The sequence below is a fragment of the Lissotriton helveticus genome, chromosome 6 (genome assembly GCF_964261635.1).
Source record: "Lissotriton helveticus chromosome 6, aLisHel1.1, whole genome shotgun sequence".
Lineage (NCBI taxonomy): Eukaryota > Metazoa > Chordata > Amphibia > Caudata > Salamandridae > Lissotriton > Lissotriton helveticus.
Genome location: NC_136067.1, coordinates 184546772 through 184560738, shown reverse-complemented (window position 1 = coordinate 184560738; position 13967 = coordinate 184546772). Strand labels below are relative to the sequence as shown.

The 13967-nt window shown below is 40.7% G+C and overlaps 1 protein-coding gene across 1 annotated transcript in view; it reads right to left on the bottom strand.

Moving 5' to 3' along the window:
* Nucleotides 1-13967, bottom strand: part of PKHD1 (PKHD1 ciliary IPT domain containing fibrocystin/polyductin) — a 1769028-nt gene that overhangs the window by 1455626 nt on the left and 299435 nt on the right. Inside the window, exon 30 of the mRNA XM_078647366.1 lies at nt 10718-10785. Coding sequence (XP_078503492.1) covers nt 10718-10785 — 68 coding nt within the window. The remainder of the gene's footprint in view (nt 1-10717; nt 10786-13967) is intronic.

Below are 13967 nucleotides of genomic sequence, written 5' to 3'. Positions count from 1 at the left end.
GAGCGGCGGAGTCAGTCTCAGGAGGACGATCAGGCAACGAGTCCAGCCAGTCATTAACAGCATCTGGCCGATCAAAGAAAAGGGTACGTTCATTGTATTCGACCCGAAGTCTGGTGGGAAAGAGCATGGCATAACGTAGGCCCCGATCCCGAAGACGTTTCTTGGCACCACGAAACTCCATACGTTGTCTCTGAACCTGTTGAGAAAAGTCCGGGTAAAAGTTCACCGTAGCATTCTCAAAGGCCACCGGGCCCTTCACCCGCGAGGCCTGCAGGATAGCGTCCCGGTCTCTATAATGAAAAAGCTTCGCTACAATGGGTCTCGGCGGGGCTCCCGGCTTGACTTTGCCCCCTGGAACACGATGTGCGCGTTCCACCGTGAAAAATTTTGTAAGACCAGAAGGGGCCAGATGGTTCAAGACCAGATCCTCAACCAGGAGATCCACCGAGTGGGGTTCAGGGTTCTCCGGTACACCAACCAGGCGAACATTGCAGCGACGCGCCCTATTTTCAAAATCCTCCAGGCGACGGGTCATGAAGTCGTTCCCCCGACGGAGATTTCCGATCTCTGTCTGGAGCTCCGAGACGTCCTTCGTAAGGCTGGACGATTTAATATCCAATGATTGCACCCTCTCATTCGTCTTGCCGAGATCAGCACGAATCAGATTCACCTCAATAGCCACGGTGTCAAGTTTATGGGCCAAGGCCTCGTACTGTAGGCCGATGGATTCCCTCACACCCGAGATGGCGCCCATGATATCCTGTAGGGAGGGCTCCGCCGACTCTTCCAAAACTCGTTCGGTCGCTATACTGGAACCAGGCAGGGCAGCTCCGGGGGACCCCTTAGAATGGGTATAACGGTCCATGACATTCGATTGAACTGGAGCTCCGCGCAGAGGTGTTTTCGTCTTGCGCGTCTCTCTGTCCCCTCTGCCCGCCATTTTGAAGATGCGTCACAGGACAAGCCACCAGAGTCGACGGGCCCGACACCCAAAGTACAGGATCAAAAGTACACTAAAAAGGGGGCACAACTCGGGTAGAGGTCGCCAGGCCAGTAAATAGGTCGCATGAAAGTCCAACAACCGATCTGCCTCCAAGTCTCAGTGGCAACACGACATCCACACCCGTGGCCCAAGTCGGAACAGAATCGAAACCGAAACTTAGGAAGGGGGGACCCACAAGGCCAGATCTCCTGCCGTTGTTGTTCAATTGCAGGACGGCTACAGAACCGCACCCCGTCCCGGGCGCACCTCAAGGGCGGAGCCCAAAAGTTCAGAGCATCATTTCTCAGGATTACGAGATCCAAATCAATTTCCGAAAAGTGCCAGGGTAATCAGCCAAACGTCCCCTACACGAATTCTTGCAAGAAATCAGGATTCAGCCAGGATAAAATGCCGGGAGCGGCGAGGGTCCGGAGAGCGCTGTGCTCACGCGGCCATCTCGGATGCCCGCCAAGCTCCTCCCCCCTCCCACTATTTTTCAATGTTTTCTTTGAGCGAATGACCCACCTCCCCTGTGGAAGATGCAGCTTGCCTGGCACACCACTACATTATTGGAATATTTTATTATTTGCCCTTCATAGCCTGCGAATGTGATCAAATGTATATGAGCATTGTGTCGTAAAGCCCAGTATCTAGCCATTTATATTAAAAATTTTTTTTTTAAAAATTCTCATTCTGGGAGATTACCCCACCCTCACTTGGTCCAATTTGAGCCAGTAATTTGACTGCCCACTTTTAAAGATCTCCAACCACCACTGATTGAAGGATATTATTCCACTGCAGTATTTTAGCAAATATTTCTGTTTTTTTTATTTTTTTTAGTTCAGATTAATTTTATTAAACTTTCAAAAGTGAATGACATAAAGAGACACTACAAAAAAAGAGGCATTACATAGCAATGAAATCCAATCAAGTGATCATAATAAAATATAAAAATAGGTAATAATGGACCAATAAATCATCATAAAAGAAAAGGCAATCAGAGTGAAAGAAAAATGAGAACAGGGAAAGGAAGGAGGAGGGGAAAAGAGGGAGGAAGGGATACAAATTATATCATATGATTGAAAAAACACAGAGTTACTATAAACAGAACTATATAAACTGCAAACAATTTGTAATTAGATAAACAGAGGAATCATAAAAGCAGCAATTACAACATCATGTAAGAATCTATAGGTGATCAAAAAGATTGAAAAGAAAGCAAATTATGGTTAACTCCTTGAAGCGAAAGTTGAGCACCTCTTCTTGTGAGTTCAAGTTCAAGTTCAAGTTCAAGTTCATGTATTTATAAAGCGCACTACTCACCCAGAGGGTCTCAAGGCGCTGGAGGGAGGGGTTTACTTTTTATCGAATAGCCATGTTTTTAGTTCTTTTCTGAAGGACATGTGATTCTGAGTAAGGCGGAGGTGGGTGGGGAGTGAGTTCCAGGTCTTGGCAGCCAGGAAGGAGAAGGATCTGCCACCCATGGTGGTTTTTCGGATGCGCGGGACTGCGGCGAGGGCTTGATTGGATGATCTTAGTTGGCGGGTGGGATAGTAGAAGGACAGTCGGGTGTTGAGGCATTCGGGTCCTAGATTATAAAGGGCCTTGTGTGCGTGGGTAAGAAGGCGGAAAGTAATTCTTTTGTTGAGTATGATCCATGACCACCAAGCATGAACAGAAAGTGAAGAAGCATCTTTCCAACAATAAGTAATTGATTTTAGGGCGGCTGAAAGCAAAAAATTAAACAACTTTGCTTGAGAATCAATAAGAGAATGTGAGAGTACAATGGATTTACAAATTAAGAACTCATAAGAAAGAACATCATGAACTGGTAATATTTGCAAGATTATGTCCCAAACCTCAGACCAAAATTTGAATATAATAGGGCAGTCAAATAATATGTGACGTAAAGTACCAGGGTGTAAATTACAATGCCAACAAAGATTTGAGGGTATTAATTTGGCATTATGCAAACGTACAGGTGACCACAAGGAATTAAATAAAATATAGGCATTTGTTTGATAAATAGACACTGGCAGCCAACCAGAAATGTTATTGAACCAAATAACCTTCCAAGAGTCATCAGAAATAGAAGTTGAAAGCTCAGCATTCCAGAATGTAGAAAGTTTACCGATATTGGTACCTATAAAAGGAGCACATTTTTTATACAAAATAGAAACAGCCTTGGAAGATGCAGAAACAGCATGAAGATAACGAATTAAATCAGGTGTAAGTGTAGAGGGAATACCATTCGGGAAGGAGTCTAAAATTGAGTTACATAACAATTGATATTTCCCCAAATCAGCATCAGGTAACTTAAACTTCAATTGAAGGTGATCAAAGGGTATAAAGGCGTCATTGCAAAAAACATCTTTAAGAAAGAATATACCCGCCTTAATCCAAGAAGTCCAGAAAGTTATCTTCCTATTTAATTTAAGAAAGGCACTGTACCAAAGTGACAGTTCCATAGTGTAACGTAGTGGCAAAGCAAAACTGAGATCTAAATCATTGAGTACTAATCTTGAGGATTTGATTATGGAAGAGCGATGTACAATAGTAGAATTATGGGACATAGTTAACAAGGAGGAGAGAGGGAAAGGATAAACAATAGATTTTTCTATATAAAACCAAATAGGGGGTTTATGTAGAGAAGAAACATTAAACCATAAGGAACTTTGTTTAAGTATAAAAGCTTTGTGATAAAGATAAAAGTCAGGAAGGCCAAAACCCGCCTGACATTTGGGTACTTTCAACTTTTATATGCAATTCGGGGTGGTTTACTGTTCCAGAGAAATTGGATAATAATTTATCAATGTCGTTATAAATGTTTAGAGGAAACTGAGTGGGAATCATTGCAAGGGAATAGAAAATGTTTGGAGCAATATTCATTTTAATAGATTCCATTCTCCCCCACCAAGTAAGATTAAGAGAAGACCATCTAGAAGTCTTGCTTTTAACATAGTCAAGTATAAAATTACTATTCAATTTTAATGTGGAGGATAAGGAGGAGGAAAATAGAATAGCCAGGTATTTAAGTTTACTTTTTTGCCAAATAATATCCAATATCGGTAACATATCAGAAGTACAAAAAACATTAAGAGGAAAAAATTCAGTTTTAGTAACATTAAGTTTATATCCAGAAACTAGTGAATATTTGGAAAATAATGTCTAATAAGGAGGGGGCAGAGGAAATTGGATTACTAATAAATAATAACACATCGTCTGCATAAGCTAAAGTTTTAATAGTAATATCGTTAATTGTAATACCACGAACATCATCACAATTACGTATATAATTGAGAAAAGGCTCTATTCCCAACAGAAATAAAAGTGGAGAAAGGGGACAACCTTGTCGGGTACCTCTGAAAAGGGAAAATTGAGAGGAAATGTGGCCATTGATAAATAACTGAGCAGTGGGAACATAGTATAAGGCAGAGATCATACGAATAAAAGAGGGGCCAAAATTAAATGATAATAAAGTACGAAATAAAAATTGCCAGTGAATTTTATCAAAAGCTTTTTCCGCATCTAAAGCCATAACTCCTGCAGGATGAATAAGGTGTGAACTCTGTTCTATAACATGTAATAGGGTTTGTGTGTTGTTAGCAGAGTATCTATTTTTCATAAAGCCTGACTGATCAGGATGAATAATAGAATGAAGAACAGGGGCTATTCTAGTGGCAAGGATTTTAGCATATAATTTACAATCCTGATTTATTAAAGAAATAGGTCTATAATTAGAGACTAAAGTAGGATCTTTGTCAGACTTAGGAAGGACAACAATTAAAGCGTCCGCAAAAGATCCTGAAATGGTTCCAGAAGAACTAAAAAAGGAAAAAAGTTGAAATAAATAAGGCAAAAGGTGGACTTGAAATTCTTTATAAAATTCAGCAGGGATATCATCAGGTCCTGGAGATTTGTTTTTGGGTAGTGACTTAATAGCCGTTAGGATTTCATCATTAGTGATGGGCGAATCTAAGCCAAGTCTGTCTGAAGGGGAAATTTGAGGTAAAGCACAGGAATTTAAAAAAGCATCAATTAATGAATTATCACAAAAATCAGGTTTATTATAGAGAGTGGAATAGAACTGTAAAAATTGTTCAACAATATCATTATGGGATAAAGCTATCTTGCCCTGAGGACCATGAATAGAGGTAATTTGTGTTTTATCCCTTTTAATACGCAAGTAATTTGCAAGGAGTTTCCCAGACCTATTAGAGTTAAAACGGAATCGAGCATTAGAGGTAGAAAGCTGAACCCCCGCTCTTTTACTAAGGAGAGCATTGAATTCGTATCAAAGCTTTTGTAATTTGACTTTGTATTGGGGATCAGTGGAAGTAATGAATAATCGCTCAAATTTTGCAATTTGCTTCTCTAGATGTGTAATTTCAGAATTGAATAAGTTATTCTCATGAGCCACATTAGAAATTGTAGTACCTCTAATAAAAGCATTAAAAGCATCCCATCTATTAACAACTGAAGTAGAATCTTCTGGATTAAACAAAAAGTATTCTCAAATAGCCTGTAACAATTTGGGTTTCTGTTTTTCAGTGAGGACAATACCAGTATTCATACGCCACCTAGTTTTTTTAGGGAAAGTGGAAGAAACATTTAAAACAAAAGAAATTAAAGCATGATCTGATATATCAATAGTACCAATGACTGGGGTAGTTACAGATTGAATATGAGATGGTGAAATTAAAAAATAATCAATCCTGGAGCGGGAATCATGAGGATTGGAAAAGAAGGTAAAACATTTTTCAGTGGGAAAGTGTAAGCGCCAAATATCTGCTAATTTTGTGGTATGAAGAAAGGCCTTAAATGCATGGAACCCTTTGGGAGGACGAAATCTAGTGGCAGATAACCTATCCAACAATGGGTCTGCAACAACATTAAAATCGCCCCCTACAATCAATGGGACGTTACCCAATTTTAAAACTTCAGTAGTGATAGTGGACCAAAACGTTGGATCATCTGCCGTGGGACCATAAATATTGAGCAAAAATAAAGTAGAATCATGAATTTTAATTTTAGCTATAAGATATCTACTTTCAGAGTCCGAAATTTTACTTAAAATCTGACAGTGCAATCGTTTAGCAAAGAAAATTGCAACCCCATTCTCTTTCCCTGAGCAGGAGAAGATATAATAGTGTCTACCAATTTTTTACTCATATACTGTAAAATCTTATCATCAACATGCGTTTCTTGAACAAAACAGATATCAGCTTTGCACCTACCTAGATAATCTAAAATTTTTGTGCGCTTAACTGGGTGTCGCAAACCTTTCACGTTAAGAGAAGTAATTTTAATATTATGAAAATTAGCCATTAGAAATAGGAAGTAGGGAAGAAAAAGGATAGAAACAAGAAGAGATGAAGAAAAACATGACTAGAATAGAAAGAAATACAGTAACTCTATATGTGAGAGAGGAATAGGAGAAAATAAAAGGAAAGAAAAAAGAACAAACAAGAAACATAAATAGAGACATGGAAACGCACACCCGTTCTGCAAGCATGGCCAAAAACCGTTGGAGCCCATGAACAAAAGATTATGCATGTAAGTGTCAAGGAAAGTCAAATAAGAAAGAGTCAAGTATTAGGGTCATGAGTATCCATGGATGGTGAAGCTTGTTGTTCAAGAAATTGCCTCAAATCGTCAGGACGTTGAAAGGATTTGGAGAAATTGTCTTTCCAGATGCGCATCGTCGAAGGATCAAAAAGACCATATTTAAATCCAAGGCTTCGCAGCTGTGGGCGATAAGCAGAGAATTCTTTACGTATAGCAACCGTTTCTTTAGCAAAGTCCTGATGAATGAAGATTTTTTGACCATTCACTAGAAGTGGAGGAATGTCTCTCGCAGCCTTCCTGATTAACACCAGGTGATGATGACGTAGAACTTTGAATATCAGTTGCCTGGGTTTAGTAAGTCGAGGATTGCGATGTGAGGGGACTCTATGGGCTTTATCCACCTCAAATTTTTCTGGAAATTTGATATTCAGAAGACCAGGAAGTAAAGATTCCAAATATAAGCGACAGTCAGACCCTTCAACTTCTTCAGGCAAATTAAAAATACGAAGGTTGTATTGCCTATTGCGATTTTCCATGTCTAACAGCTGAGCATGCATAGGAGATATTTTAGCCACTAAAGGCGTGAAAGTGTCAAGTTTATTTTTGTTATCCTGAATTTTGATAGAATTATCAGACACTTTCATTGAAATAGAAGCCATCTCTGCGAATGTGTTTAACTTCTGAGGCAATAGTGTCAGTATTCAAACGCAATGCTTGAAGTTGCTCCAAAATCAATGCAAGTGAAGGCTCAGTTGACTCCACCACTTTAGATTTACTTGGGGGAGGAGAAACTTGCTGCTTTTGTTTATTAGTAGCTAGATTTTTCGTTTCCATTTTGAGGCGATTAAATTCACAACTAAGTGTGAATAATATCCAAAATGCGAAAAATAGCACCAAAATTCAAGAGAAATTAGGTAATTATAGACAAAACCAACAAAAATGTCTTCAAAACTAGTGGTGCAGCAGCTAAATTGGACTGTGGGCGTGGCTAGGCCCAAGCCAGGCCCTTTCCTGAAGAATACTCCGCCCACTAAAGCACACAAAGCTGGCTGTACCTGAAGGGGAGGCTGGGAGCAGGAACCATGGAGCCAAAAGGGAGACTTCCGCCTGAAGAAAACGCTCAAAAATCACCTCCAAGGTAAGAAATAGGAGAAGCAGGGAAGCGCCGTCATTCGCGCCGAGATTGTGACACAAATTCGTCTTTTAATGCTAAAAACGGGCCATGTCTGTCACGGAGCTCTGATAGCGGCGGCCATCTTGGCTGACGCGCTCGCGCGTCTCCCTTAGCAAATATTTCTAATAAAGGTAAAGTACTTCGGAGGAGAGTATTTCTCGGACAATAGGTGTATATATATATATATATATATATATATATATATTTATATATATATATGCCTGAGGACTCGTTCCACCACTCCTGCGGCCCCCTCATAGCCGGGACTCCACAGGAAAAAACGAGAGCCATCTTTGATGGCCTATCCTTTTGCTGGACCGGTATTTTAGACAGCAATCACACCTCTTTGGGGTCAATGTTTCAGAATGAGAACATTTGTAAATCAGACAACCTGACACAAAAGGTTTATAATGAGAACATATGGCTTTCGGATATTCAGAGAACTGATAATGATTAAAGGGCATGGATGGAAATTGAGAAATATTCTAATACTTCTTGAGGTCAGTAATCAGATCTCTATTTCTTTAAAGCATAGGGTGGAGTGTGAACTGTAGCTGGGCCATATAGTGAGCACGGGGAATGGTGGGAAGGTTTATGAAATAGGATGCCCAAGAAGGCAAACACACAGATCACATGTCCAGCTGAGAATACCTTATTAATGTAATATATTTACATGAATAGTAACAGGTGGCATTTGGGATATAATGTGTTTACGAGGAGGTAGAAGGCTCATAACACCATTCCTATACATGTTGAGATACTTCAACTTTTTAAGTCTATGTTTAAATCAGACCAGTGTACATTTTCGAACACTATTAAGAGATTACTCTTCCACAATGAAGTGTGAGTTTGCATCACCAATATTAGCAACATTTGTGAAAACAAGATCCAAAAGGCAAAAGTAGATCCCTCGACTATTCCTTCTTCTGCCTAACCACCATGGTACATTTGATACACCTGCTCTTCAAGCACTATTTGATTTTTTCACAAACCCTATAACTTTAGTGAGGCGACATTGATGGCCAGCCCCTGGCAAATTGTGCCAGCACAACTTTCGATCAGTGGCCTTATGACCTTCTTAAAAGTTACCATATAGAAGGAATTGAAGACAGGTAAAATAGGAAATTTGCAGAAAAAACGAACTTCTAAATACATTTCTGTCTAAAGTAAACGATTGGGCTCAGAGTTTAGTCACTTGCCACTTCTTAACATGAAGTGCCCCTGATGAAAGTATTTCATTGTGTCATCCTTGCCCCATCTTGTACAGTTGTTTATATTCTATCGATCATGTGGGTATATGAAGTTGTATTGTTTTTTGGGCTGACTACGTCCTGCATCTTAAATTCGACCTATATATACACACTCATCGTCCTCACCTGCTAAATTACTCAATTAACTTCACTGAGCAAAGTTTACCCTTTCGTCTTCTTACGTCTGGCGTATGCATGTCAGGGAGGGGATGCATTATTTTTTACACCGGCCCTGTCATCGGAATTTATTGAAGGTAATAAATTACTCAATTTCTGAGCTGACATACTTCAAAATGGTTCATATCATGCTTTTTTACACCAAAATCTGCATTTCACGGTATTACAGACCATTCTTCCACAGTAAACATTGTCAGGTTTGACCTGCCGATGTCTAGCTGAGGAGAGCTCTGGGAACAGGAAGTTATCGCACCGGGTAAGTACATGGTGCAGTATACTCTGCACATCCTGTCATTATGAGCTCTTCAAAAAAGGCATTTGTGCAGGGTCACAAAATTACAAGGCACGGCTAATCGACCCTTTGCTGTTCTACTTTGCCCAATCTTTTATGCACTACATCCTTCAGATTGAAAAATTAGAGGTAAATCGTTTATATATCTTAAAACTCAAGCAATGGGTACATCTCCCTGTTCTAAATGTGTTCATTACTTTATTCATTCATGTGTCATGCTGTATTAGGAAGTTAGACACAACATACCTCTTCTAACATTGAACCGCCTAGCATTGAATTCTGCTATATTGCTTCAAATATTTCCAATCACTAGAGTAGACGTATTGACTAGTACATCTAATTCCTTTATAAGAAAAAAAGCCCATATTTCAATGTGGTAAAGACTTCTCGGTAGGTCAGCCATCGTGTTTAAATAAATAACTGTCCGTGATGATGATACTTTCACTAAGGGCTACCATCACTACATACATTTCACTTGTTTCTGGGTTCTTTCTTATTTGCAGCAAACCCTCAACTGTTGTGGTATTGTCAAGTAGAGTTATGCTTTAAACTCATATTTCTAGGATGGATGTACTTGACACAAATCTATGGAACTATGAGATGCAGGCCCTGGAGAAGAAGAGGGAGCAGGACAGGGTGTATCTAATGGGATGTTATACAGTGGATCCAGTCGGTTGGACTGTTCAGGTGGTTATGCCCACCCCAATTTCTGGATTATATTTTTAAATGACAATAAAAGCAATTGAAAGTAAAGTCATATTTGTCTTGAAGTCTGAGACGTATGCTTTTGACACCCCATAGCTAGGTGAACATATGTACTACTGTAATAGCTGTACAAAATATAGTTCATTTCAGAAATGTAATTACTGGGAGTGGACAACCCTAAATTACAGCATTATGATATCTAGAGTATTCTGAAACCTCTTCTGTCTCAACACTTGCATTGACTTTGAAAGCTAAATGAATACAAATTACAACTCAGTTCATGGCAATAATACAATGTTGGTGTCTTAACAGACAATGGTGTCTTTGTTCTCCTTCCACCCACATACACTTCAACTCAATGTATTATAAAGGCTTGGCTTTTCACTTGTTTTCTGCTGTCTTTTTGTCAATTAGTTCCTAAATTTGACCATCAATAAAACTTAATGTATAATAATTATATCATTAAAGGAAATGGTATGTGAATACTGTTCTATTGTATATGCCTTAATACAATTCCAATGGGGAGGCCAGATATAAATTATACTAGACTCGAATGCAGTTATGCTTACCTTTGAAGGATCCACAGCAGGGTTCAATGCTTGTGATATTACCAACATATTCTACAGTTAACAGCTCACTGCAAAAGATGTGGAGAAAGTATGTAGTAAAAATATGTAGTAAGCTCAGCTTCTGAATGTAATTCATTAATTAATGTACACACGCTCCTGGAGTGACATATTCTAAAAATAATAATACTACTAATACTAATAATAATGAAAATTTGGTTTTATATAGAGTATGACACACCATTATTTGCCATTTATGTGCTCGGTAAATAAAGCTACAGGAAAACATTTATACAACTAACAGTTTTTTGCAAAATGTGTGGAAACAAAGTATGTAGAAAGTGATGCTTCTGAATGAAATTAATTAATGTACACATGCTCCTGGAGCAAATAATAATATTGGTAATAATTATTATTATAATTATACTTTGGCTTTATATATTGTATCAAACAGCATTTTTGACATTCATATGCTCAGTCCATAACAAATCTGAATGTTGGCCATACATTGCTCTCCTGTTAACATGTGAGAAAATACATTTCTTGATGTTTGGGAGTTTAAAGTAGGACTTTCATTGTAGGAAATTGGGCTGTTGACTGACTGGGGTGTGATCTCCGCTCAATGAAACACCTAAATCCTTGCCCGTGTGAGGCACCAGCAAACCCTAAATTATCCTGCACTCAGCCCTCTGGCAGCTTGGTACAGAGCAGTTAGGCTTAACTTAGAGGCAATGTGTATAGTATTTATGCAACACTTGAAACAGTAACACAGTGAAATCACACCACAAAAGGATCCCACACACAGAAAACTAGAGCAATTTTTTATAAAAAAAAATAAGACCAAATGAAAAAAATCCAACTAGTATAAACAGAGATATGCAATTATAAAAACCACAAAACGCCGACTATGGAGATCTGGTTGGGCCAGAGAAAGACAAACTCACAAGTTCAGGCTGACTGTGATGAAGCGCAGGCCAGCTACAGGGACCTTGTTAGGCCTGCTGAACACAGTACCTTATATCCTGGTTTGCAGAGTGATGCGTTGTGCAGTCAGGGAGATGTGTCAGTTCCAAGGAGCTGCGGGGCTATGATATGGAGTCTGGAAACGTTGTCATAGCTCCCATTGGAGAGGGATGCAAGGACCTTTGCCGAAATTACACAGTGCAGTGCGGGTTCCGAAAAGGCCACGGGCTGCGCAGGCAATACATGTCTTTGCGACAGGTGCGATCCAGGCAGTAGCAGCGATGCGTCGGTCCTGCGCAGGGTTTGTGCCACTCAGCAGAGGAGATGCGTTGGTTCTGCTGGGTCCACAGAGGCTGGCAGAGCATCTTAGGTCCACTTCCTCCAAGGGTTCAGGACTGGTGGCACCACTTGGCAGGGTAGGTGCTGAGGTCACAGTTGTTTGAGCGCTCTGTTCCTGAGGCTGAAGTCAGAAAGCCAGCCAATTTGCTCTTGGAGTCACTCTGGGGACCTTGGTTGAACAGATACAAGTGCAGTCCTTCTCACCCAGGCAAGAGTGCAACAGGTCAGCACAGCAGGGCAGCAAACCTTTAGAGCATCAGAACAGAAGAGTGCCAGTTCTATCAGCAGCACAGCAATCCTCTTCGTTTCAGAATATATGACTCAGGGGGATCCATTTGAAAGTCTTGCGGAGGATGACGAGGGTGTTGAAGCAGCTGAAAGCGACGGCGTCGACCTGTCAGTTCATGGAGAGGGAGGAGTGGAGTACTGTGCCGAGGATTCTGGTGTGCTCTGTGGGATCGGAGGGATGCCGAGGGCGGTGGGTCACCAGATGTTGTCCCATGCTGATGGGGTGATTCCGAGGACGAGGACTTCTGTCTTCTCTGAGGTGAGCTTCAGGCAGCTGTTGCTCACTCAGGATGCCACATCCTGCATTCCTTCCTGGAAGTTTTGTCTGGTGGTGGTGGTGTCCTTGGTGAGGGTGAGGATGAGCTGGGTGTCGTTGGCGTAGGATACTAAGCTGAGGCCGTGCTGTCTGACGATGGCGGCGAGGGGTGCCATGTAGATGTTGAAAAGGGTTTGACTGAGCAATGATCCCTGGGTACTCCTCAGTTAATTTCCGTGGGTTTGGAGAGGAATCCACATGGGGTATTCAGCCCTCTATGTGGGGGATGATGCCTTCCTATTGCTCTTCAACAAAGCTTCATCTGGAGATGCTCTCTTACCCCTGTTTACCTTTCTCACAACTTCCTTATTCAAGGAATCTTTCCAGAAGCTCTCTAGGCAATCTAGATTCTTGCACTCCTAAAGAAACCTACACTAGACCCTGAAGCCTTTCCTACTACCAGCCCATCACTCACCTACCATTCATCAGTAAGATCAGTGAAAGACAGTCTATGTTCAACCCAGAAGACCACACCAGTACCAACCACCTCCTGCACAACTACCAGTCTGGCTTCATATCATGTTGCAGCATGAAAACTGCTACCTTACACATCATAGATGATGCCCTCTTCACCAAAGATGAACATGATCCCTACCTCCTGATATTACTGGACCTCTTAACAAACTTCAACACAGATGAAATCTCACCCTCACGCTCTACTCCTCCATTTCCAAGAAACACCGGTTTATTCACATGGGCACATCCAGGTCATACAATATCTATATCACCAGTGGAGTACCCTTAATACTATCTTTTGACATCTTTAGCCTATACATGCAGCTGCTACTCACAGATAACAGCATCATGATTCACCAAAACGCCAAAGGTATACAACTTTACTTGAAAGTATCCTCTTCTTCAGGCATCCAATGCCTCAAGCACTGCTTGTACATCACCCAGACCTGGATGTCCAGCGTCTACCTGAATGTCAACCCAACAAAGAGAGAATTCTTGTTATTTTCCAAGAATAAAAAACAGATACAGTCAGAATCTGGCTGAATGACATGAACCTTGACCACTTCGAAACCCTTAGATGCCTACCATATCCTCAAGGAACACATTGCCAAAAAAATAAAAAAGTTGACCTGCTACCAGCTCTCTTTTCTATGGAAAGTCAAACAATTTATTCCGGAGAGTGACTCCAGAACATTTACTCGAATCCTTGTTCTCTCTCATTTGGGCGGTGGTAATGCCTGCTCCATGGCCAGGCACCCCCCAGGGGCATCCTAATTGCTGCAGCATGTCTCATCCAGTGCCTGAAAAAAAATATAATCCCGTCATAACTATTCCTGAAGGACCTCCACTGGCTCCCGTAGCCGGCCTGCATCAAATTCAAAAGCAGCTGCA